General features: G+C 59.5%; 3 protein-coding genes across 30 annotated transcripts in view; 1 reads left to right on the top strand and 2 right to left on the bottom strand.

Annotated features, from left to right (window-relative positions):
• MAPT (microtubule associated protein tau) overlaps positions 1 to 8,448 on the bottom strand; it is a 43,665-nt gene extending 35,217 nt beyond the window's left edge. For 25 of the 26 annotated variants that reach the window (XR_007780221.1, XR_007780222.1, XR_003945104.2 and 22 more), the window contains exon 1: positions 8,313 to 8,448. The gene's annotated coding sequence lies outside the window, so the exon portion shown is untranslated. Of the gene's footprint in view, positions 1 to 4,170; positions 4,376 to 8,312 lie in introns of those variants that run through there. The other variant, XM_050985463.1, reaches the window with a different exon arrangement.
• A 5,922-nt stretch (positions 8,449 to 14,370) lies between these two features.
• SLC25A39 (solute carrier family 25 member 39) lies at positions 14,371 to 20,979 on the top strand. 2 transcript variants are annotated; one of them, XM_030233416.2, is made up of 12 exons: positions 14,371 to 14,532; positions 17,143 to 17,251; positions 17,329 to 17,388; positions 17,897 to 17,941; positions 18,580 to 18,689; positions 18,814 to 18,881; positions 18,999 to 19,123; positions 19,274 to 19,447; positions 19,542 to 19,651; positions 19,802 to 19,883; positions 19,976 to 20,056; positions 20,141 to 20,979. In XM_030233416.2, exons 2-12 carry the CDS (start codon positions 17,155 to 17,157, stop codon positions 20,257 to 20,259), a joined length of 1,071 nt encoding a protein of 356 aa, XP_030089276.1. In that variant the 5' UTR covers positions 14,371 to 14,532; positions 17,143 to 17,154; the 3' UTR covers positions 20,260 to 20,979. The 2 variants fall into 2 exon arrangements, with proteins under 2 accessions (XP_030089276.1, XP_030089275.1); XM_030233415.2 differs by lacking the exon at positions 17,897 to 17,941.
• A 309-nt stretch (positions 20,980 to 21,288) lies between these two features.
• On the bottom strand, positions 21,289 to 26,450 carry RUNDC3A (RUN domain containing 3A). Of its 2 annotated transcripts, XM_050985500.1 has the most exons (11): positions 26,257 to 26,447; positions 24,611 to 24,726; positions 24,343 to 24,476; positions 23,820 to 23,905; positions 23,596 to 23,685; positions 23,426 to 23,506; positions 23,147 to 23,312; positions 22,792 to 22,949; positions 22,479 to 22,616; positions 22,246 to 22,352; positions 21,289 to 22,020 (listed from the first exon to the last, which is right to left on the bottom strand). In XM_050985500.1, exons 1-11 carry the CDS (start codon positions 26,361 to 26,363, stop codon positions 21,878 to 21,880), a joined length of 1,326 nt encoding a protein of 441 aa, XP_050841457.1. In that variant the 5' UTR covers positions 26,364 to 26,447; the 3' UTR covers positions 21,289 to 21,877. The 2 variants fall into 2 exon arrangements, with proteins under 2 accessions (XP_050841457.1, XP_050841458.1); XM_050985501.1 differs by lacking the exon at positions 22,246 to 22,352 and having other exon boundaries at positions 26,257 to 26,450.
• Between the last annotated feature and the right edge of the window lie 710 nt (positions 26,451 to 27,160).

Genomic DNA, 27,160 nt, shown 5'->3' with positions numbered 1-27,160 from the left:
GGGAACACAGACCATAAATTCAGCCAAAGAGTTGTAAAACCTTTATTTCCCCTCCTAACCCAAAGGCTAAAGGGAGAGAAAGTTTTTTTAAAAAATCCATAATCCACATGCATTTCATCCTCACCAGGAATTAGCCAAGTTGCTGCCAATCTTTCTTCTCACAGGGATGAAGGAAATTGTCCAAATTTAAACCTGCCCCAAGTCTTGGAATTCCAGCTCAATCTCCCCCCAGCACATTTGTTAAAAATAAACGAGGTGCAATCAGCCTCCTCGGGGATTTTATCCTCTCCCAGCTCCAAATGCAGCTCTGCTGTCACACGTGTGCCATGTACAAAGGGACAATCATCTCACTCCTGCTCTGGGCTTACCATTCACGTTCCCTGGGGTCACAGACTCTCTCTCCATCACTAAAACAAAGGCTGGGAGATGCAGGGCCGCTGGTGTGTCAGCACTGCTTGTTTTTATCGTGGATGAATGGAGCCAGCCTGGTTGGAGAGGCTCTGACCACACCTAAGGCTTTGTCATCTCTTATCGAGGGAGGCAGGAGCCTTCTGCTCTCCCCACCGAGCCAAAAGCTTCACCCTCCTCACACAACTGCCCCTCTGCACTGAGGAGAAGCATTCACGGCTTTTTTCCTGGCTGCAGCACTCCAGTGCCAAGCAATCCTTACTCAAAAAATCACTTTACACCCTCCTGGTGTTCCCCCAGGCACTGGGAAGGTGCTGCTCACCTGGACACAAACACCACAACCCCACAGCAGGAGGGGTTTTTTCCTTTTTCCCTTCAAGAACTTAAGCACCAGGAGGCTCCTGGATGTTGAGAGAGCAAACAAGCCCAAAAAGTTCAAAACTGCTCTGCTAAGGTGGGCAGCAGTGGCGAATGAAACCTGCTCTGGAGCTGAGCAGGGGCCTCACACAGCCCTGACAATGAGCCCTGTTATTAGACACAAAAGCAGTGACATATTTGAGAGATTAAGCATTAATAAGTGCCTTCACATTAAGGAGTATTCATTCTTCACCTCCTGCCTGGAGGAACCTGGGGGAAGGGAGGAGCTGGCAAAGTCATGCAGCTACTACTGACATGGTGGGGGGAAAGCAGAACTCGTGCAAAGTAAGCTCCAAAACCGTGAAAAAAAAGGAATTTCAATAAGCTCAGCAATTCCTGGTGCTGGAATTCCTGCAGGGATCTGGGTCCACACCTTGCTCTCAGCAAGCCAAGGGCCAGGCAAGCTCCAGCACGAAGCTGGGGCTGCCAGGCAGGGTTTGATTGGGAAGGGTGAGAGGGCAGGAACAGGAGAGATGGATGAGCGAGGAGAGCAGACAGGACAGCAGGCCCAGGTGTGCCCAAAAGAAGAAAACCAGGGAGCTCCACGGACTCCTCCTGCTCACAGCTGCTCTTTTTGGATCACCCACCCACCACCAGAGCCCTGCAGGGCTCCACAAACCCCAGAGTCACTCCCTTTGCCCAGCGTCCTCATTTTGGTTCCAATACCCTCAATTCTGGTCCCATCCTCTCCAAATCTCTTCTCCCAGGCAGTGACTCCAAGCCATGCCACAGCTGGAACAGATTTTACCTGCTTTCCTTTTTGCCCCCAACAGCAACATTTATTACTTCTGCCTATTCACTGCCAGGCTCCCCATTATTACACCGGGAAATGCTGAGGGAAAACCGTGTAGTTTTCTGTCCAATTTGGAGACATCCATTGTTAAAAGCTTCTGGTACAAATCCCTCCAGGCAGCTCCAGGCAGCACCCTTTGTCATGCTGATGAGGCAGGAGGTAAAACCACATATAAGCAGTAACTTCAGAGGGCAGAATTTGCTCAGGGTAGAATCTGCCCTTGAATTCAGAGTCACTTGGAGCTGAAAATCAACCACAAAAGGCAATTCTGACTTTGGATTAAATCCCAGCTTTGGGCTCACAAACACCACAAACTACAGCTACCAGCAGAGAGCAGGAGAAGCTCCAGTTCTGCCACATCACCCAGTTTCCTCTCAGGTCTCACAGGTAACTCAATCCCAGCCACTCTCACCCCATCACACAGGATCTGAGGAGGGTAATGAAGCACTGGCTCCTGCAGGGAGGAGTCAGCACTTTGTACCAGGTGGGTCAGCACTAGCCACATTTCCAAATCTGACATTCCCTCCTCTTCTGACCATACCAAAGTCAAGCACAGCTCCAGATATAAATGTCATTTTTATACAAAGGCTCCTCACATAACCCTGAGTGGACACAAACACAGACCAACCTCCAGGAAGGAATCCCTCCAGATTATCCCTTCTCTTGGGACAGTCTCCTCCCTCCTGTCATCGCTGGGGTCTCCAACTGACCCCGAGAGCAGGAACAGCCCCTGCTCCCCCTGAGATCCACAGCAACCAGGCAGGACAAGCCTCACTTGCCCATCTTGGCCTCTCACCTTGAGTGTGACAGCCCTGGCCTGCCTGTGGTTTGGCTGAGAACGTGCACAGCTGGCCAGATGTGCTCCTGCCCCAGGAAGGTCACCCAAAGTGACATTTCACTCCACAGAGAAGGAGCAGAGCTGGTTCTGAGCTCCACACACAGCTGGCCAGATGTGCTCTCCCCCCAGTGACATTTCACTCCACAGAGAAGGAGCAGAGCTGGTTCTGAGCTCCACACACAGCTGGCCAGATGTGCTCTCCCCCCAGTGACATTTCACTCCACAGAGGAGGAGCAGAGCTGGTTCTGAGAACCACACACGCCCCACATTGAAACTTTGCCAACCCGGACAGGATTTAAGTAACATTTAATCAAAGAAAAGATAAAATGTTTCCTAGGACAGGGAACAATTTAACCACTCTGAACACCTCCCCTCCTCCTTTGCAGGGCACAGAAAGCAGTTGGTTTATCTCAGAAGCGAATCTCCAGCCCTCCCCAAACAGGCTGAGCTGGATGTCCTCAGGAGTCACAGGAGAGGCTTCTTTAGATGTTTTGAGTCATTTACAAACACCTCATGGAATTTCATTCTGCAGCAACTGACTTGAGCCGCTGATGAAATCCATCTGAAATTACATCTGGCACTTCCAGGCAGACAGCCCGGGGCAGGAGCTGAGGGGGAGCCGCAAAGTGCAGCGCTGATAAGTGGCAGAAAGCCCTTCGAGTCTCACACGTGCTATCCAAACCCCTCAATACAAGTGGTTTCATCACCTCTCTTGAAGTGCTGAAGAGTTCACACAGCCCTTCCTGCCCCTCCGGACTGCACCTCACCCCTCCACATCCCACACCAGCCCCTGTCCTTCCCACCACAGAGCTGAGCCCAGCTCCCTGGGAACACAGAATTGTGGAATGTCCCCAGCTGAAAGGGACCACAGCGATCATCGACCCCCAGAGTCCCACCCTGTGCCTGGGGGCATTGTCCAAACGCACCTGAGCTCTTGGGGACAAACCCTTTCCCAGGTGGGACAACCCCACTGCTCGGAGGGAAGACAGAGAGGACAGGGCAGGAAGAGTGGAGAGGCTGCAAAGATGGAAATAATTAGCCCAACTGCAGCAATAATCCTTTTAGCTGCACAGAAGGTATCCCCTGGTGCTCCCTTTCCTTGGATATTTAAGGAAGAGACACTGAAAACAGGAGCCAGGCTGTGTGTTATGACCACCTTTACTAATTGGTCTGCTAGGAAAGAAAAAGGAAAATCCAGTGGATTGATTTCTGAGGAGCAAAAAGCTCATTAGACTTGCAAAGGGAACCCACTCAAGTCTAAAGGCACAGATACTTCTCCTCCAGACTCCAGTGTAAACCACACATGCTTTTCCACAGGCACTTAAAAAAACCCCAGCCTACAACCAGCAGATTTCAGTGTAAAACAAAGCTCCAGCTCACAGATGGAGGAGGGAGACCCATCCTGCTGCAACAGAGACTCAGATTCACTCAGTCCCTCACAGCAGAGCTGTGCCCACCTTAAAAACCCTCACAAGGGTTTACCTAAAGGGCCACAGCTCTGCCCTGTCCAGCACACCCTGGGGTGACCTGCAAGGACAGCTTGGGACTGAGGGCTGCTCATGCTGAACAGCCAGGAGGGAACAGCACTGCAGGGAGCAGGAGCTGCACATCTGCACGGAGGAGCAGTGGGGGCTGCACCTCTGGCAAGGCTGAGCCAGCCTGGTGCTCAGGGAGGTTTCTCCAAGCCCACCCCACTCTGCCCCAGACCACTCACCCTACTCCTCCTGCCAGGGCTGCTGCCAGGTGAGTGGGAACATCTCTGTGCTGCTCTGCAGGATCAGCAGCACTTCTGCAATTGCTTCCTTTTCCATCTCCACGGGCTGGCAGAGCCCTGCAGCACCCAATTTACTGAAGAGCACCCCCAGCCCCAAGGAGGTGCCCTTGGGGTGAGCCCCAGGCACCACCCAGCCAGCTCTGGAGCAGCTCAGCCAAGCCAGCAGAGCCCCTGAGGTAGGAAGAGATTACACTGCATTGGCAGAAAAACCTAGAAAGCCAGCCCAGCTCAGCTGCCACTGCAGCAGGAGGGAGAGGCCCTCAGAGAGCTGCTGCTCCTCTCAGCTGAGGCTGGGACCAGTTAGGATGCTGAGCTGGGGCTCCCAGTGCTACAGGACAGGTACACGAGGGGAACAATCCCCTCAGCTACTCCAACACAGCCAGAGAGGCCCCTTCTGCTGCAAGAAAGGGCTCTCAGTGCTTTTCCACAGACTCGTGGGTCTGCAGACCTCAGAACGAGCCAGGAAGCCTCAGCCATGCCCATTTTCCTCAGGGTTGGCTGCTTTACCAGTGTGCAGAACCACAACCCCCCCTAAATTCCTTTCAAACCCTGCTGCCACATTCCAGCAGCCCCAACATCCTCCCAGCATCACCCAGAAGGATGCCACAAGCCCAAGGCACTGCCCTACAAGCTGCCACCTCTCAGCCCAGCCCCACACCTCAGCACACAGCCTAGCCAACCTGACCTCAGCAGCCAGCAAGCTGAGCAAACTGGAAAATACTGGGAGCCAGGTGGAAACCAGTGCCCTGGCTCTCCCCTGACTCATTCATCAAGTGTCAGAGCATTCCTACAGCTAAATTAGCAGCACTGCCCCAAAGGACACCAGCACCACAGCCAAGCCTCAGCAGCACGCTGGGCTGACAAAATAAGATTATTCTGCTCAAGACAAACTCAAATCCACAGCTTTCTTCCAGCTTTTGAATTATCTTGCTTCTGGGAAGAAAAGGGACCGGCCACCCTGAGCATTTCCCCTTAGCCAGTGCCTGGTGATCCAATTTTCCACGCTCTGCCAGCCCAGAGGGATTTGTCTGGAGGCCTGGGGTGGGCACACCCAGCACCAGGATGGGCCCACCCGGCTCCAGCAGGACCAGCTGTGCTGCAGGATGTGTCAGGACAATTTGTCACTCCCGTGCTGATGAAGGCAGCTTTTCAGGAGCTCCAAAACATTCCCAACGTGGCTGTTCCAACAGCCCTGCAATGCTGGGGAGCCCAAATTCCACGTGGGGGCACAAAGGAGAGCAGGGAGCAATTCCCAATTCCCTCCATCCCTGCTGCTGCACCCTCAGGACTGCTCAGAAAAGTGGTGCCCAAACACCTCCAAATCCCACACATGGAAAACGCTGGAAAAAAGCCTGTGGTGCTGCATGGATCAACGAGCACTCCAAGAGGAACAGGGTTCTCTGAAATGCAGCAGAGGAACACAAAAGGCAGAAGATGAAACACCCACCTCAGCAGCATGCTACGAGCGTCCCTGACTGGCTACACCCAGCTCTTCCTCACCGAGAAAGGGCAGCTACAGTGTCACATTTTCCTCCTTTTTTATCCTATGAGGTCTGGCCAGGGGAGCAGAATTTCCCATGGTTTTTGGGAAGGAAATGACAAAGCTGCAGCGTTCCCTTTTCATCTATAAAATACATTAAATAAACACATTTGTTTGGTCCTCCTGAGGCTGCAGTTCTTGAAGCAAAGAGGGAATGGGACAGCTTGAATGGGACACCTTGGGAAGGCAGAGGCTGGAAGGAGAGGGCAGCAAGGGGATACAGAGGAGTGGGAAGGGTGAGCAAGACCAAACTGGAAGCCAGAGCTGTAAATACTTCACACAGAAGTGCTTGACAGAGGGAGACACACCAAACCTGCACTTGCCACCTGCAGGGGCTGGGCCCATCCCCTGCTCAGGGAGCTTCCCACAGGGCACACAGAGCTCCCACCACGGCTCTCCCCAGTTAATCCCCGCAGGATAAACATTCCTCTCTGATCTGTGACACCATCTGCGGGATGGGCATGGCATTCCCCATGGTCTCAACACAACGAACCCCACCTGCATCTCACTCCAAGAATGAGAAAAATGCAATGCTTTAATCAGGTGTGAAGCATCTGCCAGTGGATCCCCATCCCTGGAATGGTTGGAGGCCAGGCTGGAGCAATCTGGTCTAATGGAAGATGTCCCTGCCCATGCCAGGGGGGTGGAACGAGCGAGATGCTCTGTAAGGCTCCTTTCAACCCAAACCATTCCATGTTTCTATGTTCAAACCCTCTACAAATTGCAGGTAAATCAGCCAACACTTTGCTTTTTTCCTTAAGTCGCTCATCTTGGGGTGAAAACCAAGCATTTTGTTCCAAGAGTGAACAAAGCACAACTGGCTTAGGCAATTTCTCACTCTTAGAGAGAACCAGGTTTTAATTTTTCTCCCCTCAAGAGCAGCCTGCAAACACCCAACTGAGACCTGTTCTGATTGACCACCCTGAGAAAAACAATGCCAGGAAAACTGAATCCCACAAGGACAGCCATGAAACCCCCCCCCCCAAATGTGAGGTCCTGGCAGCAGAGCCAAAACCCCTTCAATGGATGGGAGCAGGCAGCCATTGCTCAACAAGGAAAAATTAACGATTCTCAGCAGCAAATTCTGTTCCACAGATTCAAACACTCATCCAACATCTGCCCACATCCACGCCGGGGAAGCTCGGGAATACTCTGCATACAAATGGTGACAGCTTAGCTCATCTCAGCTGCTCCTTCCAGAGCAGCCTCTCGCTGAAAATGGAGCTGCACCTCGCGGGGTGGTACCACAGCAAATGGAAGCAGAAACTCCCTCTAAAGTGATGGCAGCTGCCCTCTGCGAGCAGCAGCAGCAGGGCTGCGCTTCTAGGTGTTCAAAAACACCAGGAAAATCATCTTCCCTATGCCAACCCTCCCTTGTGCTCATGTGGCAGTTGGGGATGCAGGCAGACATCTCCATCCTTCACCTGGAATGAGCTGTTTCTGCTCCTTGCAGGTTGAATTGCTCCAAGGCAGGAGGGCAGGTGTGTGCTCCTGGAAACACCTGGCCAGGAAACTTCTTTTTTCCCAGATAAGTTGGGTTTAAATAAAGAAATTGCCAACAACCACAGGTAAAAAAAAGGTGAAACCCAGAAAGGGGGGGCAGCTCCACGCCCCACCTGGCAGGATTTAGGGACGAGAAAGAAGAGACAGCATGGGAAGAGGCAGATGGAAGGGACAAGGGGGCAATTCCAGCATGGCACTGGGATGCTTGGGATGTGCCTGGCACATCCAGGGACCACCAGTGACACCAAGGAGCCCCATCCCAGCCCCAAACCCACGAGGATGGGCATCCCCAACCCGGGGCTGGAAAACACCCGGGATTCAACAGGATGGGACCCACCTCGTTCACGTTAAACACCAAACCCCTCGACACGGGTACCGGGGGGTGCAACAAAGCCGGGCAGCGCCGGGGTGCCGTGACCTCAATAACGCTTCCCCCCACGCAAAATTTAGGGCTGGGCGTGTGCAGCTCCTTTTATCCCTTTTTTTTTTTTTTTTTTTTTAAATTCAAAACGTTTTTTCGTGACGGTTTCCCATTATTGATTAATTTACCGTTTCTAATCACCGCTGCCTCCCCTCTCGAGGCGGCTGCAGAACATGGCCCCGCGCTGCCGCCCCTCCTGCCGCAGCCCCGGCCCCACCTGCCGGGAGGAACGGGGCCGAAACGGGCGCAAAGCGGGGAGAGAGCCCCAAACCCGCCCTTCTCCATCCCTCCATCCATCCATCCCTCCATCCATCCCTCCATCCCTCGCCGCCGCTCCCCGCCCGCCGCACCTGCCCCGGGCGCCCGCGCTGCCGCAGGGGCCGCGCCTCGCGCTGCCGCAGCCCCGGGGCGCCGGCACCGGGACACGCCCCTCCCCTCGCTTTTGGGATGAAATGGCCGGATTTTGATTCTTGGGGGTTGATTGATTTTTTTTTTTTTTTAATTTTTTTTTTTTTTCCCCTTTCTCCCCCCCTTCTCCGCGCGGGACGCGGCGAAGGGAGAGCGCGCCCGGGGGTTCAGCGCCCCCACCCAGCCCACGGCAGCCACCCCTCCCCGTACCTGCCGCTGCGGGGGTGTCCGCACCGGAGCCGGCTGGTGACAGCGGTGGCGGTGACGGTGGCGGCGGCGGCGGCGGCGGCGCGGGCGGGGCGGGGGCGCGCGCGGGCTCCGGAACCTTCGCCGCGCCGGCGGGGCGGGAGCGCGCGCGCGCGTGCGCGGAGCGCCGCCGAGCACCCCCCCCCCCTTTCCCCCCCGCGCGCCCCCCGCCTCTCGCGGGGAGCGCTCGCCCCGCCCGCGCGCGCGCGCCCCCGCCGTCGCCGCCGCCGCCGCCCCATTGTCTGTGGGGAGCGGGGGCGCGCTCGCAGCCCCAGCCGGCAGGGGGCGCTGCCGAGATGCCCCCGCCCCTCACGGCCCCGCTCCGACCTGCGGCGGCCGCGGTGCGCACCGAGCCCCGGGACACACCGAGCCCCGGGACACACCGAGCCCCGGGACACACCGAACCCACCCCCCGGCACACCACATCGCCCAGCCCTGCCGCCCGCTTCCATCCCGATTTCTGTCCGGCCGCGCGTCCCGCACACGCTGCTGCCTCCGGGCGCTGCTGGGCACGGCCCTCAGCGTCCGTGGAGATGGCGGTAGCGCGGCTCGTGTGGCAGCGGCACCCCCTCGGCACCCCCTCGGCACCTCCTGAGCATCCCCTCAGCATCCCCTCAGCATCCTCTCAGCATCCTCTCAGCATCCCCTCGGCACCCCCTCGGCAGCCGCACCGGTTTCATTTCATCCTGGTGAGCTGACAAAGGGAGAGCGGCCGCCTCCTACACACGGCGGCAGCTCCGCAGCATCACCCTCAGCACCGGCCCTGGAGAGGAACAGGCCACAGAGAGCATGAGGGACAGGGCTGGCAGCTCTCGCTGGCTTTTGGCTCAGCAGACATCTGTCAGAAGGAGCAACAGGTGACAGGAGAATGGCCCTGAGCTGCTGGGGAGCGTCGGGGTTCCTTCACCACCCCGCCACCAGCCTGGAAAGCAAAGGGAGAGGTTGAAAAAAACAGATGCTGGTCCCAAAAGATCCCTCTCGAGCTTGCCTGCTTCATCGGGAACAGCAGCGAGCTGCTTTTGCTCGGCCTGAAAGTGTGGACACAGTGGAGATCGCTCGATGGAATCACTACCTTGTGTTAAGAGGGTTACCATCCCTAATAATTGGATTTAACAGAGAAACTGCAGGAGGGCAGGATCCAGTTTTCAGTTTTTCCTGACAAACACAGAGGTGCAAATCAAGGACAAACATCCAGTCTAAAAACAGGCTTTTTGTGAGAGAAAACAGACGAGAAACTTGCAGCATCAGGTTCTTCTTAAAGCCTTTTTTACCTGTAGTTGTTGGGTATCTCTTTAAGTCTAACTTAGATGGGAAAAGGGAAGTTTCCTCACCAGGTTTTTCCAGGAGCCCACACGTTCAGCAGCAGTCTGCTTTTTAAAGCAGACCAGATTGGGAATGATCTGTCTTGGTTTGGAATAAAGGTTTATGGAGTGTCAAAGCTCTTACTACAGTATCAATAACTGCAGACTTACAGATCAGAATTGTACCAAAAAAATTGATTTATGAACATGCAGTGTTATGAGATAGTTTGGTTTGTTTGTTTTCAGTTCAACAGTAGTAGGTGAGCCATCTAAAAACAGAGGAATGGGTCTTTTCTGCCCATTTTTAAACTGCCTAAAAAGCACTCACTATAATTCAGCTGGGGAACTTTCCCAGATTAGACACATCTCCCCTCAAAAATCTATCTCAGCTTTGGGAATTGCAAAATAAACACTGTAATGCTACCAGGGGATCCATCCTTGTGAGACAACAGAAAACAAGATGAATTGCAGTGCAAGCAGCTCGAGCCCAATCTGGGACAGCAGCTCTTCCAGCAGGCAATGTGGGATGTACCAGGAACACCAGGCTGGCTGGGAGTCAGCTCAGCAACCCTCAACAGGATTATTTCTTCATCTAAAGACAGCAAAACCTACTCTGGGCCTCACTTCTTGAAGTGCTCAGCATGACAACACCTCTCTTCCTCAAGTTACCTCCACGGCCACTTACACCTGCCTGAGTTCTCAGCACAAATCCCATCTGGATCCCAGAAATCCTGTGCTGGGCAGTGAGGCTTGGTTGGCCAGTGCTCAGGCACAGCCACATCCAGGCCATTTAGAAGATCTGTTGGCAAAGGTTAGCCAAGAGCGAAATGCATCAATTGCTGCAGCACCACTGAGATGTTTCCAGAACTGCTGGAGCAGCCCAAGTCCCCAAGTGCAGCCCTGGGTGGGAAGAGCTCGTGGTGATCAGCAGGTCCTGCCCCAGCTGAGAGGAGCTGCAGAGAAGCTCTCTAAGGGCACATCTCTTACCTGTGTGTGCAGCAGGCTGACAGCTGATGTGGAGCTTAATTACTGCACTGAGCTCTTCTGGCTCTTCTTCGTGTTCACGGGGGCTTTTGTTTATTGGAAAAGGGATCTGGGAATGTTTCCTGCCGTTCTCAGGCCAGGCTCCTCTTTCCTCCACACTCCTGGCCCATACTGCTGCTAGGTGTATACTATTTTAACACAAAATTATAAAGGAATCCTTTAGGGAAGAAACCATGGGGGTCTTTATCTTCCATACCTGTTTCTTCATCCCTAAGGCTTATTTTCCTCCCAGGTGAGGTTTGTCTCCTGTTTCATAACTACCAAGGTTTTCCCTGGCAGGTGCCACAGAAGGCAGGACACCACTTTCCAGGTCTCACCTGCTGTGGGAATTGACCTGAGGAGCTGCAGCTACATTAGAAATTCTGGGTTATATTCTGGTTATATTATACAAGTCTGATGTCCCTAGGGCCTCCTCTGGCCACAAGCTGCTTCATTTGAGTCACTTAATTCAGCTTAAGCCTGGCTTCTGCAAAACCATAATGATCCCAGCTGAAATAAATACTCAAATTCTGCACTGGCTTAATTCCATTAAAGCACTACCCAGATCCTTTTGCAACCTGGCCGTTAAAAGTTCACCTAAAATAAAGAAACGGGCTAATTGCTTTCAAAACGGGATTTTGGAAGTGACCAGACGGGATGGATCTTTCCAGAACGAGCGCAGGTGCTGACAGAGAGCGGTGTGACCCTTTTCCAGCGAGGAGCCCCAGGCACACAGCCCCAGAGCAGGGCTCCCCGGCCGTGGCCCTGGCCCAGGACACCAGCTGGGTTTCGTAAGCTCCCGGAGCCGGGAGCAGCAGTTACACAAGCGTCTCCCGGCCGTGCCTGCGGTGTCACGGCAGGACAGAGCCCGGCAGAGCTCACGCAAACCTCCCTGCCGCGGGATGCTGCGGCTCGGGGGGGATCAGCTGGCTCCTTCCCCGCAAACCAGACACGTCTTTCAGCTTGTTCTTAAGTAACTTAGTTGGTATTCACAGTAATGGGAGCACGGTGCGCCCTCCCCAGCCGGCCAAGGCCAGCGGGACTGCGAGGATGGGAATTGGGGACAGGAAGGTTGGCGGTGGCGGCCAGCGGGCCGTGACTCAGCACAAAGAGGCAGCCAGGTCCTCAGCAGTGCTGAGCTCGGGATAAACAAACTCACCCTTTCACCCTGACCTCTTTAGCAAATGATGAGACCCAAAAAATCGAGGTCAAGGCACTTAAGCCATCTTTCACTGGCCCCTCTTGACCCCACCCAACTGAAAAAAACATTATTCCTGTCTCTTTTCACACAAAGCCCAACACCTAAACCAGAAGATACAAGACTCAATACCCCTGAGGACAGATATATTTTTAATTAATCATGATTCCATTTCTAAATTACCAGCTGCAAGAGGCTTTCAGATCATTTAAAGCCCGTGTCTCTAAGAGGCAGAGCTGACTCATCAGGGAGGCACAGGATGTGTTCACTTCCAGGACCTTGTGGGAATTATGGGGCTCCTGGGCTCACATCACTTAAAGCCAAGATTCCCTTGGACCTGGAGTCATGGAAGGGCAGTTCCCAGCACTAGCTTCCCCCTCCACTGACAATTGTCAGAGGAGCCAAGAGGGACTTTATTCCTGGAGGAGAAAAGCCACCAGAGCTCTGCCAGCTCTGCAAAGGGACAGGGAACATCTCTGGGGGTGAAACAGCCTCCATTCCAAACACCCTGGGACTGCAGGCTGAGCCCTGAACTGCTCCTGTTCAACGGGCAGAGGCTGCTCTGGCACCTGCACATCACCCGTCCTTGAGCAGGATGGCACTCCCAGGGCAGCAGAGAGGGCTGTGGGCACCAGCGCGGGGTTTATCCTCGAGTTGGTCAGGGCAAGAGTTCAGCCGGCTCCGAGGCAGGGATTGCATCATGCAGCGCCGCAGCAGGTCCTGCACTGATGTTGTCACACAAACGAGTCACCAGGAACTCTGGCCTGCGGGACTTTTCCTGAAGGACTCAGCACTTGGAGCTGACATCTCACCCCAGCCCTGCAGCCCCAGCTCTGCTGCCCTCGAGGGCTGCGGGGCCAGGCAGAGCCCGGGGTGCCGGGCAGAGCCCGCGGGGCCGGGGGTCCCTGCGGGTTCCGGAGGGGCTTCGGGAGCCATCTGCTGTCATCAGCCCAGATTACAGCCAGGGTTTGTCACACGGGCTCCGCTCCTTCCCACGCACTCACAGACGAGCTTGAACCACCTTCCCAGCATCAGTGAGGTTGGAAAAGACCTGCAAGATCATCGAGTCCAACCTGTGACCGATCCCCACCTTGTCAACCAGGCCAGAGCACTGAGTGCCATGTTGAGTCATTCCCTGGACATCTCCAGGGATGGAGACTCCTTCCAATGTTTAATCACCCTCTCAGTGAAGAAACTCCTCCCGAGAAAACACCCCAATTTAACTACAAGCAGAAGTAAGAGCTCCTCAGGGAGATGATCACCTCACCCAGAAGGATTTGGTGTTCTCCATAGGAAACACAGTGCTTCCAACACAGGGAAGGACTCCCCTTGAGGGTCTGCAGTGAGCAGAGATGGGGTTCCAACCCCCCAGACCTGTTGGGTCCTGGCATTTTTGTAATTAATTAATCCCAGCTCTCACAGGCCCCAGTGGAAGCGGCAGGGCACTCGCCCCCTGCTCGGAGGGCCTGGCAGAGCTGCAGGGAGCGTGGCACAGGGCGGGGAGATGCTGAGTGATGCTCACAGTGCTTTGGGAACTGAGAGGCTTTGTTCCTCTGCAGGCAGCAGAGTGGCACTGGGCCTGGCATGGCACCGTGCCCGTGTCCCAGCCTGCTGCTGGCCCTGGCACGACGAGCGTGCGAGCCACACCAGAATGTGGAACCCCGGTGGGCTCAGGAAGGTCCTAACCATCCTGAGCCCCAGGGCCTCAGAATCCTGAGAGCCCCAGGGCCTCAGCACTGTGAGTGTGCAGGGCACGTACAAGGTGTGTACCAGGTGTGTAGAGGGTGTTTGTATTCCGGGGGTCTGCTTACAATATGTCTGTGTTCCAGGTGTTTATGTGTTCCAGGCGTCTGTGTCCCAGGTGTTTCTGTGTCACAGGTGTTTCTGTATTCCAGCTGTTTCTGTATTCCAGCAGTTTCTGTGTCTGTATTCCAGGTGTGTCTGTATTCCAGCAGTTTCTCTATTCCAGTTGCTTCTGTTTCTGTATTCCAGCAGTTTCTTTGTCTATATTCCAGCTGTTTCTGTATTCCAGCTGTTTCTCTGTCTGTATTCCAGCTGTTCCTCTATTCCAGCTGTGTCTGTATTCCAGCAGTTTCTGTGTCTGTATTCCAGCAGTTCCTGTCTCTGTATTCCAGCTATTCTGCATTCCAGCTGAGTCTGTATTCCAGCTGTTTCTGTGTCTCTATTCCAGCTGTGTCTGTATTCCAGCTGTTTCTGTGTCTCTATTCCAGCTATTCTGCATTCCAGCTGTTTCTGTATTCCAGCAGTTTCTGTGTCTGTATTTCAGCTGTTTCTGTATTCCAGCAGTTTCTGTGTCTGTATTCCAGGTGTGTCTCTATTCCAGCTGTGTCTGTATTCCAGCTGTTTCTGTGTCTATATTCCAGCTGTGTCTGTATTCCAGCAGTTTCTGTGTCTGTATTCCAGCAGTTTCTGTGTCTGTATTCCAGCTGTTCCTGTATTCCAGCTGTTTCTGGGTGCCGCGGGCCCCCCGGGCCGGCAGGGGGCGCAGGGGTGCGCGGGGCGCAGCGCGCATGCGCGGGGCGAGGCGGACGGAAGCGCGGCGGAGGGCGAGGGGCGCCCATGGGGCTCCTTAAAGGCGCCGCCGGCGCGGAGCCGCCTCCCGGTCCCGGAGGGACGCGCCAAGCCTGGCTGGAATGAGCAGGTGGGGCGGAACCCCCCGGCACTTCCCCCGACACCCCGTCCCCCACGTCATTCCCCTCGTGGTCCGGCGCGCGTGACCGCTGCCTCAGTTTCCCCCGGAGTCGGGGGTCGTGCGGCTGCGGAGGGCGTGGAGGCGGCCGCAGGGACCCCCGGGCTCCCCTCCCGGGGAGGGGGCGCACCCCGAGACTGCCGGGGCTGCAGATCCTGCGAGAGGGAGGCGTAGGCCCAGGGGAGGGGGCTGCATCCCCCGGTGGAGGGGGCACAGCCCTGGGCTGGGGGCTCCGAGCTCTGGTGAGGGGCACAAACCCCTCAGGGGGCTGCAGGTGAGGGGGCAGAAACCGCGCAGGGGTTCGGCTCCAGGATGGGGGCCTGCCCCCGGGGGTTCTCCAGGGCAGAGGGCCCCGGGGGCACAGTCTGTGCCCGGCAGGAGGGCATCCCCCCGGGCTGCAAGGTGGGCACCCAGCTTCACATCCCCGGGGGCTGGAGCAGCCCCGGGCCAAGGGGATCCACCGGCAGGATTTCCCTCTGGCTCGGGGCTAGAGTCAGCTGGGCCCTTCCAGCCCGGCAAGAGCCCCTTGAGCTTCCCCGCAGGCCCCCGACCCTGGGAATTGTTTGCATTGAATACCTTAACCCGGTTTTTTTCCCCCTTGTTGTCCCCATTGTCACCGTGGCATAGCCAGCCCCAGTGTCACTCCAGGCAGAGCAGGACGCTGGGTCTAGAGGCATATTTTAGGACTCTGGGTTTAGGGGCATATTTTAGGGCTCTGGGTTTAGGGGCATATTTTAGGGCTCTGGGTTTAGGGGCATATTTTAGGGCTCTGGGTTTAGGGGCATAATTTAGGACTCTGGGTTTAGGGGCATATTTTAGGGCTCTGGGTTTAGGGGCATATTTTAGGGCTCTGGGTTTAGGGGCATATTTTAGGGCTCTGGGTCTAGGGGCATATTTTAGGACTCTGCTTTTAGGGGCATATTTTAGGGCTCTGGGTCTAGGGGCATATTTTAGGGCTCTGGGTTTAGGGGCATATTTTAGGGCTCTGGGTTTAGGGGCATATTTTAGGACTTTGGTTTTAGGGACATATTTTAGGGTTCTGGGTTTAGGGGCATATTTTAGGGCTCTGGGTTTAGGGGCATATTTTAGGACTCTGCTTTTAGGGGCATATTTTAGGGCTCTGGGTTTAGGGGCATATTTTAGGGCTCTGGGTTTAGGGGCATATTTTAGGACTTTGGTTTTAGGGACATATTTTAGGGCTCTGGGTTTAGGGGCATATTTTAGGGCTCTGGGTTTAGGGGCATATTTTACCCTGCACAGAAAAGGGAGCAGCTCCCAGCCGAGAGGGGAGCTTGGACACAAACAGGAAGCCCCAGAGGTGCCCCGCTGCCCCAGCACCAGCAGCGGGGCTGTGTTGGGGCACGTCATAAGGAGTGAGTTTATCAGGTGGGGCAGAGCTGGGAGCAAGAGATTTCCCCTGGCTTGCGTCAGGCTGAGCAGGAGGGCTGGGTCACGGGGAGGATCCGGAGCCAGCGCCCTGCCCCTGGCACGGTTTTGCAATGGCTGTGAGGTCAGTGGGGCACGTGCCACGCTGCCCACACTGGGGGTCTGTGCCCAAAGAGCACCCACACCCTGAGCTCAGGACAGGCCCAGCTCCCTGTGGGGCTGGCACGTGTGCAGGGCTGGGGTAGATCCAGCTCTCCCAGCGGGGCTGGTGCCTGTGCCAGGACAGACTCAGCGCCCTGGGGGGTTGGCACATGTGGCTTCAGGATAGACCTGTCCCAACGTGTAGCCTTGGTCACCCAACAATTCCAGGGCCCGTAAAGGAGAGATTTATGATTTCTGTGACCTTGCAAATTGATGAGTCAGATGGTGAAGGTTTTTTGCTGCATTCCCAGGCTTTAAAGAGCCCTGGGTTCCCAAAGCCTGGAAGCTCTCCTGCTATGGCCCTGTCCCAGCATGATAATGATCCCCAGGCTGCAGCGAGAGGGAGCAGCTGGTGCTGAATGTGCTGAGGGTCATTTCTCCACATCCTTCTCCCTGGGAAGGGTGTGATATCCCCTGCTTCCCGAGGGCAGCACACCAGCCCTGGAGGCTGCAGCCTTGCCAAGCCCCAGCGGGATCAGGCAGGAGGTTTGAGATGCCTAAACCCTTCTTGGGATTCTTGTTGCAAACTCACGAGGGGGATCTCCTCCTCCCATGGCTGTACTGGGCTCTGCTGCCATCCCAGCCAGAGCTGGGGGGGGCTGTCACAGCATGGCTTGTCTTTGGACTTTGTTCCTTCCTTTCCTTAATTTTCCGAGAGCAGGGAGGGGACAGTCCTCCTTCCCCAAGGACGTGGAAGGCCGGACTGTCTCCACCTCTCCAGCCAGGCTGGGCCTGCTGCCAGTGTGGGGCCAGGGGGTGTTATCAGGGCTGGGCCGGCCCTGGGAGCCCTGTCACCCCCCAGGACACCCTGATTATGGGGGGCCCTCGCCTGCCGTGTGCTGCAGCGATAGCACAGCGGGCGTGGGACACCTGTGGGACACTCTGCTGGACTGGGGATGCTGGGGGGGCTCCCAGGGGACCTCACCCCTGCACAGGGAGCCCCCAGGCTCGAGCATCCCCTGCTGTGCATTGCAGGGGGACAGTGCCATGGCTGAGAAGATGCCACCGAGCCCCGGTGGGGGCATCACGCCACTGCAGCAGATGCTGGCCTCGGGGACAGGGGCCATCCTCACCTCCCTCTTCGGTGAGCCTGGCAGGGTGGGTGCAGGGGTGGGGGGCTGGCAGGGGGGCTGGCATGGCTAAGGGATGGTGTCTTTGCAGTGACGCCGCTGGACGTGGTGAAGATCCGGCTGCAGGCCCAGAGGACCCCCTTCTCCAAAGGTAACCCTGCTCGGGGCAGGGTGGGGGGCTGCAGCCAGTGCCCCTGGCAGGGGTGTCTCAGCTGGCACAGCTGGTGGCAGGGTGTCTCTGCTCTGGAGCGTGGGGCCATGGTGAGGTGGCGGGTTACTATGGGCCCCTCGTCCTCACGGGCCTGGGGGCCCTGCTGGGGGAGCTGGGCTGGTGCTTGGCTCTGTCCTTCTCCCACCACAGCTCGGTGCTGTTGGGGTCAGCACTGTGCCTGGCAGCCCCCAGCCCTCCAGAGGCTCATCCTGCTGCAGCTGCTGGCCTTTGTTCCAGTCTCCATACAGCTCCCCTTGGGCTCTGCCCCTTCCTGTGGGGTCACTGGGCTGGGGCTGGCCCCAAGGGACTGGTTTGGTGACAATAGGAACTGCTTGGGAAGTGGCTGTGGGGGGCATGCAGTCACCCACAGAGCTGTCCCACTGCCCAGCCCCGGGTGGTGGCGTGTCCCCTGTGTGGTTGCTCAGTGTGTCCCCATTGTGTGTTTCAGTGTTGGCAGCGCAGTCAGTGCCCTGGGGCGCTCAGCCGGCCACATGTGAGTACGCCAGGGGCTCCTGCTGCCAGTGGCTTTGCTTTCCCAAGCCTTCATCCTGGTTTGCTTCTCTACTGGTGGTGGCTTGGGCTCCTCTGGCTGTGAGGACATCCCTGCACTCTGGGGGCTGACATTGTCCCCAGCCCAGGCTGCCCTGCAGCCCTGCTCTGGGGCTGGCTGTGCCACATCTATGGGGATCTGTTGTGCAGGCAGCCTGGCTGTGTGTGGTCTTGTCACTCTGTCCTGTTGTCACATCAAAGTCCCTTTGGATTCTCCTGCCCGGTGTCCCTTGTGCCTGGCTTGAGAGCACAGTGGAGGGGGCTGATGTCTCCTCTGTGCCAGGGCAGCAGAGCTGAGACCAAGTGAGGCAAAAACCCTCTCCCACTGCCAGCAGTGGGTCCTGCTGTATGCCCACCCGTGCCCTGGAGCTGGCTGTCCCCATCCCCTGGTTCTGGCCATGATCACACCCTTGCTGCAGGGTTGTTCCTCTCCTGGTCTCAAACTGGTCCACACTGGGCTCAAGCACTGAGGGTTTGGCTCCTTCCTGGAGGATGTGACAGCTTTGGGATCAGATGTGCAGGGCATGGGGCAGAGGGGAAGGGTCTCCTGTGTGATGGCAGTGCTGTTGTTTCCTGCCTCAGGGAAGTGTTTCCTCTACTGCAACGGGCTCATGGACCACCTGTACGTCTGCCAGAACGGCAACGGCTGCACCGCCTGGTACAAGGCCCCCGGGCACTTCACTGGCACGCTGGTAGGAGCTCCAGGCATGGCCAGGGGACTCCCCACCCCAGAGGGGTGTCGGGGTGTCTTCTGGGGGATTGTTTATCCTTCTCCCACCTGTAACTGCTGTCGCTGGTGCTCCGCTCTCTCCCCAGGATGCCTTTGTGAAGATCACACGCTACGAGGGCATCAGATCTCTGTGGAGCGGCTTGCCCCCCACCCTGTGAGTTTGGGGATTCTGGCTGTTAGCACCTGCCCAGGCACACAGATTTAGGTCCCAAGCCCCCTGCCAGCCCCCAGGGAGGACATGTGCCCCTCACTGCCCTTCTCCTCCTTGCAGGGTCATGGCCGTGCCAGCCACTGTCATTTACTTCACCACCTATGACCAGCTCCGGGACTACCTGCACGCCCGGATGGGGAGCTGGAACCACTACATCCCCTTGCTGGCTGGGGCCCTCGCCAGGCGTGAGTGCCACTCCTCTCTGGGGTCCCCCCGTGCCCACCCTGTGTCCTGGCAGCAGAGCGTGGCCGGTCTCAGTGCCCACATTCAGTGCCTGGCTCTGGGACGGCCGCTGGAGCGGACAGAGCTCATTCCCCGTGTCCCTTGTGTTGCAGTGGGTGCCGTGACAGTCATCAGCCCCCTGGAGCTGATCCGCACCAAGATGCAGTCCCAGCAGCTCAGCTACCGTGAGCTGCGTGTCTGCATCCAGTCAGCAGTGGCCCAGGACGGCTGGCTGTCCCTCTGGAGGGGCTGGGGACCCACCGTGCTGCGGGACGTCCCCTTCTCGGGTATGCCGGGGGCACTGGGGCATGGGGGGGCCAGGGCAGCCCTGTGCTGGTGGCAGGGTGCCCACTGGTAGCCCTGGTGTCTCCTCTCCCCCAGCTCTGTACTGGTTTAACTACGAGCTGGTGAGGACGTGGCTCTGCAGGCAGGCCTGGCTGGACGGGGCCACGTTCATGGTCAGCTTCGCATCCGGGGCCATCTCTGGCACGGTGAGTTGGGGATGCTGGGGCTCCCTCTGGGGGGGGTTGGCGCCTGTGGGAGGGAGGAGTGGGGCTGGGATGCTGCTGGGAGGTGACAACAGAGCTGGCACTGGGCAGGAACCCCACATCCTGGCTCACCATCCAGTGCCAACCCCACAGGTGGCCGCGGTGCTGACGCTGCCCTTCGACGTGGTCAAAACCCAGCGGCAGATCGAGCTGGGAGACAGTGAGGTGCACCCAGGTGAGGGGCCAGGCTCCAGGCAGGTTCCTGGGGGGCAACCAGCACTCCCCATGGGTGTCCCCCAACCCTCACCTGCTCCTCTCTCCCCACAGTCACAGCCTCCAAGCCTTCCTCCACCTGGCTGCTCATGCAGCGGATCCGTGCTGAGTCTGGCACCCGGGGGCTGTTTGCAGGTGAGGATGTGCCCTGCCCTGGCCCCGTGCTGGGGTTCTGGGTGCCCTGGTGTCACCCCAGGGCTCACGGCATTGTCCTTGCAGGGTTCCTGCCCCGTGTCATCAAGGTGGCACCTGCCTGCGCCATCATGATCAGCACCTATGAATTTGGCAAGAGCTTCTTCCAGAAGCTGAACCAGGAGCAGCAGCTGCGGGGATTGTGAGCAGGCCTGGGGCAGGGCTGGATGTGGCCATGCCCAGGGGACAGTGCCAGCCCTGCTCCAGCCAGGTGTCCCAGGAGCAGCGACCGGCACTCGGCCGTGCAGAGCCCAAGTGCCTTCGTTCCTGCTCTGCCTCCCGCTGCCCACACACGGAGCCAGGGCCAGCCTGCCCCACTCCCTGTCCCAGCCACTCTGGGGGACATCTGTGCCTGCTGCTGTGACACTGGGGGGGATATGGAGCCCCCCACACCCATCCCTTGGGGCTGGACAGATGCTGCTGCTGGATTCATGGACACTCTCGCAAGGATGGGGTGTCCCAAGAGACTTGGCCTGGCAGGAGATGGAGCTGAGGCTCTGGAAGGACCAAACCCCAGACCTCGGGGGCTTTTCTGCCTGCCTGGGTCCCCCAGTCCTGCTCTGCCTGGGGATCTGCCCCTCCTGACCATCACTCACACACAGCCTCGCCTTGCTGGCTCTGCATGGCATGGGGACACATCAGGACCCTCTCCCTGCCTCTGGACCTCCCACTCGGGATGTCCCCATCCCCTGTCAGACCCTGTGTGGGGACAGACCTCACTGCTGCTCCGGGGGGGCCATTGTGGCCTCCCTGTCCCATCCTTTCACTGCAAGGGCCTGCCCCAGCTCTGTGGGCACTGCCCCCATTACCCCGGGACTCATGGAGGGAACTTCTCCTAATTTCTTAAATAAAATAATTGTCTCTTAGTGGAAGGATTTCTCTCTGTGTTCTGGGGGGCTGTAGAGACACCTGTGGGGTGACAGCCATGGCCCTGTTGAGTGGGCTTGCTACTGTCACCCACAGGGTCCCTGCTGGGCGTTTACTGGGGGCTAGGGGACCCCAGGCCAGGGGCTGCCCCAGCCTTGGTGATCTGCTGTGACCCAAAGGTGCTCTCCCTGCCCAGAGGGGCTGCAGGAGGCTCACTGGGTGCCCAACATCCTTGCCTGGGCCAGGACCTTGTGGCAGGGGAGCACAAGGGGTCTGTTCCCAGCTGGGGAGGTGGGTGACAGGCCAGCTCTGCTTGCTGCGTTTATTGATTCCTTTTTGCTCCAACAAGGCAGATGGGGCTGAAATAAAAACCAAAATCACCCAAAACAACCCAAAACCCACGGGAGGATGGGGAGGAAAGGGGGAAGAAGAGTCCTCCCCCTGTTGTGGGGATGCTGCTGCAAGGGGGGACAGGCAGCCCCCACAGTGCAGGGGAGCTGGGGGAGGCCAGGCAGGCGCAGCCCAGGTGGGCACCGAGGGCTGAGCAGGACGGACAGAGGGGCCAGGCTGGACCCTCACCCCTGGAAGGGGCCTGGCCCGACCCCCCCTTGCTCCCCAACAGCTGTCACTGCCAGTGTCCCCCCCACCGTGGCACAGTTCGCTCCCCCCAGTCCCGCACCCCCATCCCAACAGGTCCGTGTGTCTCCAGCCGGGCTCCGGGCTGGGGGGCAGAGGCGCAGCCGGGTGGGGTCTCAAGGTGGGGAGGGGGATGCCCGTCCCCAGCCTCCCCGGTGGGATGGGCGAGTCCCTCGTCGGGCCCGGGGTGCGAAGGGGGCCGAGCCCGGTCAGTCCTGTGCCGTCACGCGGGGCCGGGGGGCGGCGCGGGGGCCGGGGGTCTCAGCTGGGGCTGCGGGTCGGGCTGGCTTCCGTGCTGTCGCTCACCAGGCACTCGTTGGACTTGAGGCTGGCCAGGGATTTGCAGCTGGGCAGGGAGGCCAGGGAGCCGCAGAGCCCCAGCATGGAGGGCGTGGGGTCCTTCCCTGCGGGCAGAGCGGGGCGTCACAGGGGGCTCGGCCTCGTGTCCCTGCCCTGCCACCCCGGGGGGACAGAGACCACCTCTCCGGGAGTGACCTGGGTATCCCTGCACTGCTGGGGCAGCATCCCAACCATGAGGAGGGGGCTGTTGGTGGGTCCTGACACCCGGGTACATGTGGGGAGATGTGCTGAGCCCCGGGGCACCCTATGGTGGGTGGGGGGGGTCTTACCCAAGGGCCCCCAGGGCTCCCCTTCGCGCTTGCCCTCGCCCAGGCGCTGGGAGTCGGAGCTGAGGCTGTTCTCGGCCGAGAGCTGGTCGGTGCTCACAAAGCTGTGCCTGCAGGGGGACAGCTCTGAGCCCCCTGGCGCTGGCACAGCTCTTCTGCCCCTCCCACACCCTGTGTGTCCCCCCCGGGGCAGGGCAGGGTGCTTTGGCAGGTCTCTGCCCTCACTGTGAGCTTACCTTCTGTAGAGTTTGCTGTCCGAGCCGCTCTCGTTGCCATTGAGGGTCCCCAGGGAGGGCCACTGGTTGACCAGGGGTGTCACCATCTCCTTGGAGAGCTGGGCCAGCTGGGGGTTCTCGCAGGGGATCAGCCCCGTCCTGCAGCAAAGGTGGGTGCTCAACACCTGGCACAGCCACCAGTGCCAGGGACCTGCCAGGTGACATGGCCCACGGGATGTGTGGGGCACAGGGGATGCCCAGGGCCTGTGGGCCAGCCTGGCTCCAAGCAAGGACCCCCAGCCCCAGAGCCCCCTGGCAGTGGGTCCCCACTCACAGCTGCTCCTGCAGCTCCAGGATGACGCCCTCCAGCTCCCTCTTCTCCAGCTGGTTCTGCACCATCACCTCCTCCAGCCGCAGCTTCAGCCGCTTGTTCTCCGCCTCCAGGTCCTTCAGCTGCGACTCCCTCAGCCTCACCAGCTCCTCCAGGTACCCCTGTGGGGGCCACCATCAGTGGTGCCCTGCTGCCACCACCCCCAGCGTCCCCAGGGCCATCCAGAGTGACAGGGAGCGGGCTGGGTCACCACAGCAGGGGGATGAAGGGCTGAGGGTACCACTGAGGCAGAGATGCTCCAGGCTGGAGCATCCTGGGATAGTTGATACCCCGCTGGCCCCAGCCTGGCTCCTCGTACCTTTTGGGCATAAACAATGCGGAATTTCTGCTCCATCTTGCGCCACTTGTTGTACCAGCTGTCCTCGTCGGTGACCAGGGGCAGGTAGGGGTGCTCAGGTGAGCTGTCCTCGCTCGTGCTGCTCTCCACGCTGCCCCGCTCTTCCTCCTCACTCAGGTAGTCATAGCTGGGGGGTGTGGGGGCTCAGCAGGGGCTGTCAGGGGTTCAGGGAGCCCCATCGTGGTGCCGGGGCAGAGATAGGGGGGTCCCCCACCCCAGGAAGGGCACCCCAGCTCCTACCTCTGCGTGAACTTCAGGTAGGGCGTGTAGTCAATGACCACGGGCGTTTTACCGTCCATCACCTCTCCCTTCAGGCAGAAGCTGAGCAGAGGCAGCGGGAGAACCCGAGTCAGGGAACCCCGAGGATGCCAGTCAGGATGCCTGTGTCCCGCTGTGCCACCTGTCCCTACCTGAAGTCGATGGCGCTGAGCCCGATGAGCATCCCCGTGAGCACCGTGGACTCCTCCCGCAGCATGATGGCCCCGTCATCGTAGAACCGCCTGTGGGGAGCACACGGCTGGCTGTGCCCTCCCCTAGCACCCCAAAACCCACCCTGGCACCCCAAACCCACCCCAGCACACCCACACACCCTGGTGCAGGTGTGGCCGTGGCCGGCAGGGCCGGGGTTGCTCACCTGGTGGTGCGAGTGTCCCGCAGGGCCGTGGAGATGTACTCGGACATTCGCTTCTCCATCAGCGCCACGCGGATCCAGGCCCGGCCCTGCCAGGCAGCACCCGGGCAGTCCTGAGGGTGGGGGGCTGCCTCGGGGGTCCCCACATTCCCACCCACCCCCAGCACTCCGGGCAGCAGCCAGAGGTCCCCAACAGGAGTGGCTTTCAGCCCGTTTTTTGGTACCATGGGGACTCACGGCTGCTGTTGTGTCCCAGGGGGCCCTGTGGTGTGGGATGGAGCTGCAGGAGGGCAGGGGAAGGGAGCAAGGTGGGGACACAGAGGGGTGGGGATGGAGATGGGGTGGGAATGGGGATAAGGATGGGGATGGGGTGGGAATGGGGATGGGGATGGGGATGGGGTGGGAATGGGAATGTAGATGGGTCCATTTACCAGGGTCAGGGTGGAGTGAATGGAAACAAGGGCAGGCAGAGAAATGGGGATGGGGACAGAGACAAAGACTGGGGTAGGACTGGTGCCTTCCTGACCTTGGCCCTGGAGGTGCTGATGTTCTCCATGTTCTCGATGCTGCTGACGCAGTTGTTGGGGACCTTGCTGCAGGCCAGGCGGATGTAATCCCAAAACCCACGCTGTCCATCAGAGCTGAACCAGCTGACAGGGCCTGTGGGCACCCACGGGCTGCTCAGGGCTGCTGTGCCAGCAGAGCTGGCACCCTTCCTGGTGCCAGCATGTGCGCCCCCATCCACCACGGGACACGGGGATGGGCACAGGGACAGTCCTGGGGGCCACCCCTACCTTTGAAGCGGTGGCTGAGGATCTGCTCGAGGATGGCAGCGAAGTTAACGAACTCCTCGGAGGAGTCGTCGATGGGATCCGCCGTGTACTTCTCCAGAAGGGTCTTCACCGAGAACCTGGCCAGGGAGGGGACGGTGTCACAGCTGGGAGGGGACACCAAGCACCCACCTCCACCCTGGCACAGTCAGGGATTTTAGCAAAGCTCTTTTCCAGCTGTTGCCTCCCGCTCCCGGCAGCGGGAAGAGGGCGTCGGGCTGGGCAGTGGCTCGGTGACCCCCCTGTCCCCACGTCCCCAGGGACCCCGAGGGGCGGCCGCTGCTCCCCGCCGTGCAAGTGGCCAGGAAGGGCGAACAAAGGCCCCCTTCCTCCCGGCCGTGCGCGGGCGGTGATGGCTTCCCCTTCCGCCCGGCCGCTCGTGCTCGGGGCGCAGCGACGCCGAGGACGCGGCACGGACCCGCCGAGCCAGGACAGGGCACACGGGGCAGGTGTTTGCCAGGGGGGCATCGCCCCCTCTGTGGGGTCACAGATGCCCGGGGGGATCCCCGTGGCAGCAGGTGGAGGGTGTCCCATGGTGGCACTGAGGTCTGGAGGTGCCTCAGGGCACAGCGGTGAGGGCTGGAGGCATCCTGGTGGAGATCCAGAGGGTCTCCATGTCGTGACAGTGGGGTCTTTAGATGCCCCATGCCATGGCAAGGAGATCCATTGGGTCCCCATGTCATGGCAGTGGGGTCTGGAGGTGCCATGAGCCACACTGAGGAGCTCTGGGGTCCCCAAACCCCCACATGAGGCCCTGGGGGTCCCTGCCAAGTTGCCCAAGCCCGGGTACCTCCCACATCCCCCCAGCCCTGGGCCGGGCTCCAGCACTCCCAGTACCAGCAGCCCCTCACTGGGTCCCCGGGGGTGTCACCCCACCCCCGCACCCCGGCAGGAGCCACCAGCCCCCCCTATCCCGTCCCTGCACCCCATTCCTGCCCCCCCATCCCGGTCCAGCCGGGAGTCTCCATGACAACGCTCATCCTCCATCCTTCATCCCCCATCCCCGCCGCTCCGAGGCCCTGACGTCACTTCCTGGGCCCCCGCCTGCATGGGGGTCCCCCACCCCAGCCCCCCCCCCCGCACCCCGCCGCCCCCAGCACCCCCCTCACCCTCCACATCCCCCCGCCATCCCCAGTGGCCCCCGACATCGGCGCGCCGGCCGCCTCCATGTTGTCACTGTGTCCCCCGCCCCCTGTGTCCCCCTTCACGACCCCCGCCCAGCCCCTGTAGATCCCCGCAGCCCCCCCTGAACCCCCCCGGAACCCTCTGGAACCCCGCAGCGCCGCAGCCCCGGCCCCGCTGCCCGCAGCCCCGCGGCCCGCAGCTCCGCGCCCCCCCCCTCCCCCTTGCCCGCATACCCCATGCCTTCGTCCCCCCTCCCAAACCTGAATTGCCCCCCTCAAAAACGACTGCAGCGACAACAAACCCCCCCAAAGGGTTGTGAAGGGGCGGCTGGGGGGGAGGGATGAACCCCCACCCTCCTCCCCACCACGGCCCTCCCCGCCCCCCATCCCTCCATCCCCACGGCGGTGGTCGCTCTCCCTCCCCCCGCTCCTCTCCCTTCCCCCACACCCTCCCCATTTTGCGGTGCCCACCCGGCTGCCCCCCACCTGCAGACGGTGATGAGGTTTTTCCTCTCCACGGCGATATTCCTGGAGGAAGCTTTCTTGGAGGAGAGCCCCAGAGCCATGGCAGCCGGCACCCAGCTCGCTTCCATCCAGCGGCCCAGGCTCCACGGCCACGGGCGATGCCCCTTCCCCCGTGGGGACCCCCCCCAGCCCACGGCCGCGGCCCCCCGCACCGCGCAGGCTTTGCTCCGCCGGTGCCCACGCCACGGGCCGTGCGCCGCCCCCCCCCCAAAGGGATGCTCTCCCCGCCCCCGGCCCCCCAAATCTCTCTCCGGGGGATGGGGGGGGCAGAACAGAGAGGGGAGGGCCGGAGTCCCCCGGGGGGTCCCCACCTGTCCCTCCCGACATGACGTGCCACGGGGAGGGGGCACCCCCGGGGGTTTTACGGGGGGGTCTTTTGCCCAGGCTCAGATCAGCACCCCCTGCCTTGCCCTGCCTCGATCCTCGTTTTGGGGGGGCTGAGCATCACCCCTCACCCCCCCCGCGGGGTCTGCGGGGGGCAAGGACCCCCCTCAAGGGGTGGGCGGGGGCTGACTATGCTGAGGGGCAACCTCCCCCACCCCCGTTTTTCACTGTGCCTCAGTTTCCCCGTTGTTGTGGCAGAGAAATTGGGGAGGGGGCTGGTGAATCCCACAGCAGCCACATAAACCTCCACAGCCCCCAGATAAATCAGAGTCACCCTGAGCACACAGACACCCTCCGTGGGGACATGTGCCACCTCCCTGTGCCCACCGGGGTGCCACACGCCCGCTGTGCCCCTGCCGAGGGGACCTCGGCCGAGAGAACCCAGCGGGGGGACAGGTGGGCACAGTGTGGGGAGGGACCCCCAAAATCCCCGAGGCTGCGCAGGGAGGGGAGCCCTTGGCAGTGCCCAGATAAGGCCGGG

The sequence above is a fragment of the Serinus canaria genome, chromosome 27, assembly GCF_022539315.1.
Source record: "Serinus canaria isolate serCan28SL12 chromosome 27, serCan2020, whole genome shotgun sequence".
NCBI classification, from domain to species: domain Eukaryota; kingdom Metazoa; phylum Chordata; class Aves; order Passeriformes; family Fringillidae; genus Serinus; species Serinus canaria.
This window is presented reverse-complemented; position numbering and strand designations above follow the sequence as displayed.

Bases quoted from the DNA above. Each gene is read 5' to 3' on its own strand.
- RUNDC3A (XM_050985500.1), bottom strand. From the start codon at position 26,363: ATGGAAGCGAGCTGGGTGCCGGCTGCCATGGCTCTGGGGCTCTCCTCC. The intron at 24,477-24,610 runs GTAGGGGTGGCC...GGGTGCCCACAG, and splicing joins CCTCAGCCACCGCTTCAAAG to GCCCTGTCAGCTGGTTCAGC. The intron at 23,906-24,342 runs GTCAGGAAGGCA...GCTGCCTGGCAG, and splicing joins TCAGCACCTCCAGGGCCAAG to GGCCGGGCCTGGATCCGCGT.
- SLC25A39 (XM_030233416.2), top strand. From the start codon at position 17,155: ATGGCTGAGAAGATGCCACCGAGCCCCGGTGGGGGCATCACGCCACTG. The intron at 18,882-18,998 runs GTGAGTTTGGGG...TCCTCCTTGCAG, and splicing joins AGCGGCTTGCCCCCCACCCT to GGTCATGGCCGTGCCAGCCA. The intron at 19,884-19,975 runs GTGAGGGGCCAG...CTCTCCCCACAG, and splicing joins AGACAGTGAGGTGCACCCAG to TCACAGCCTCCAAGCCTTCC.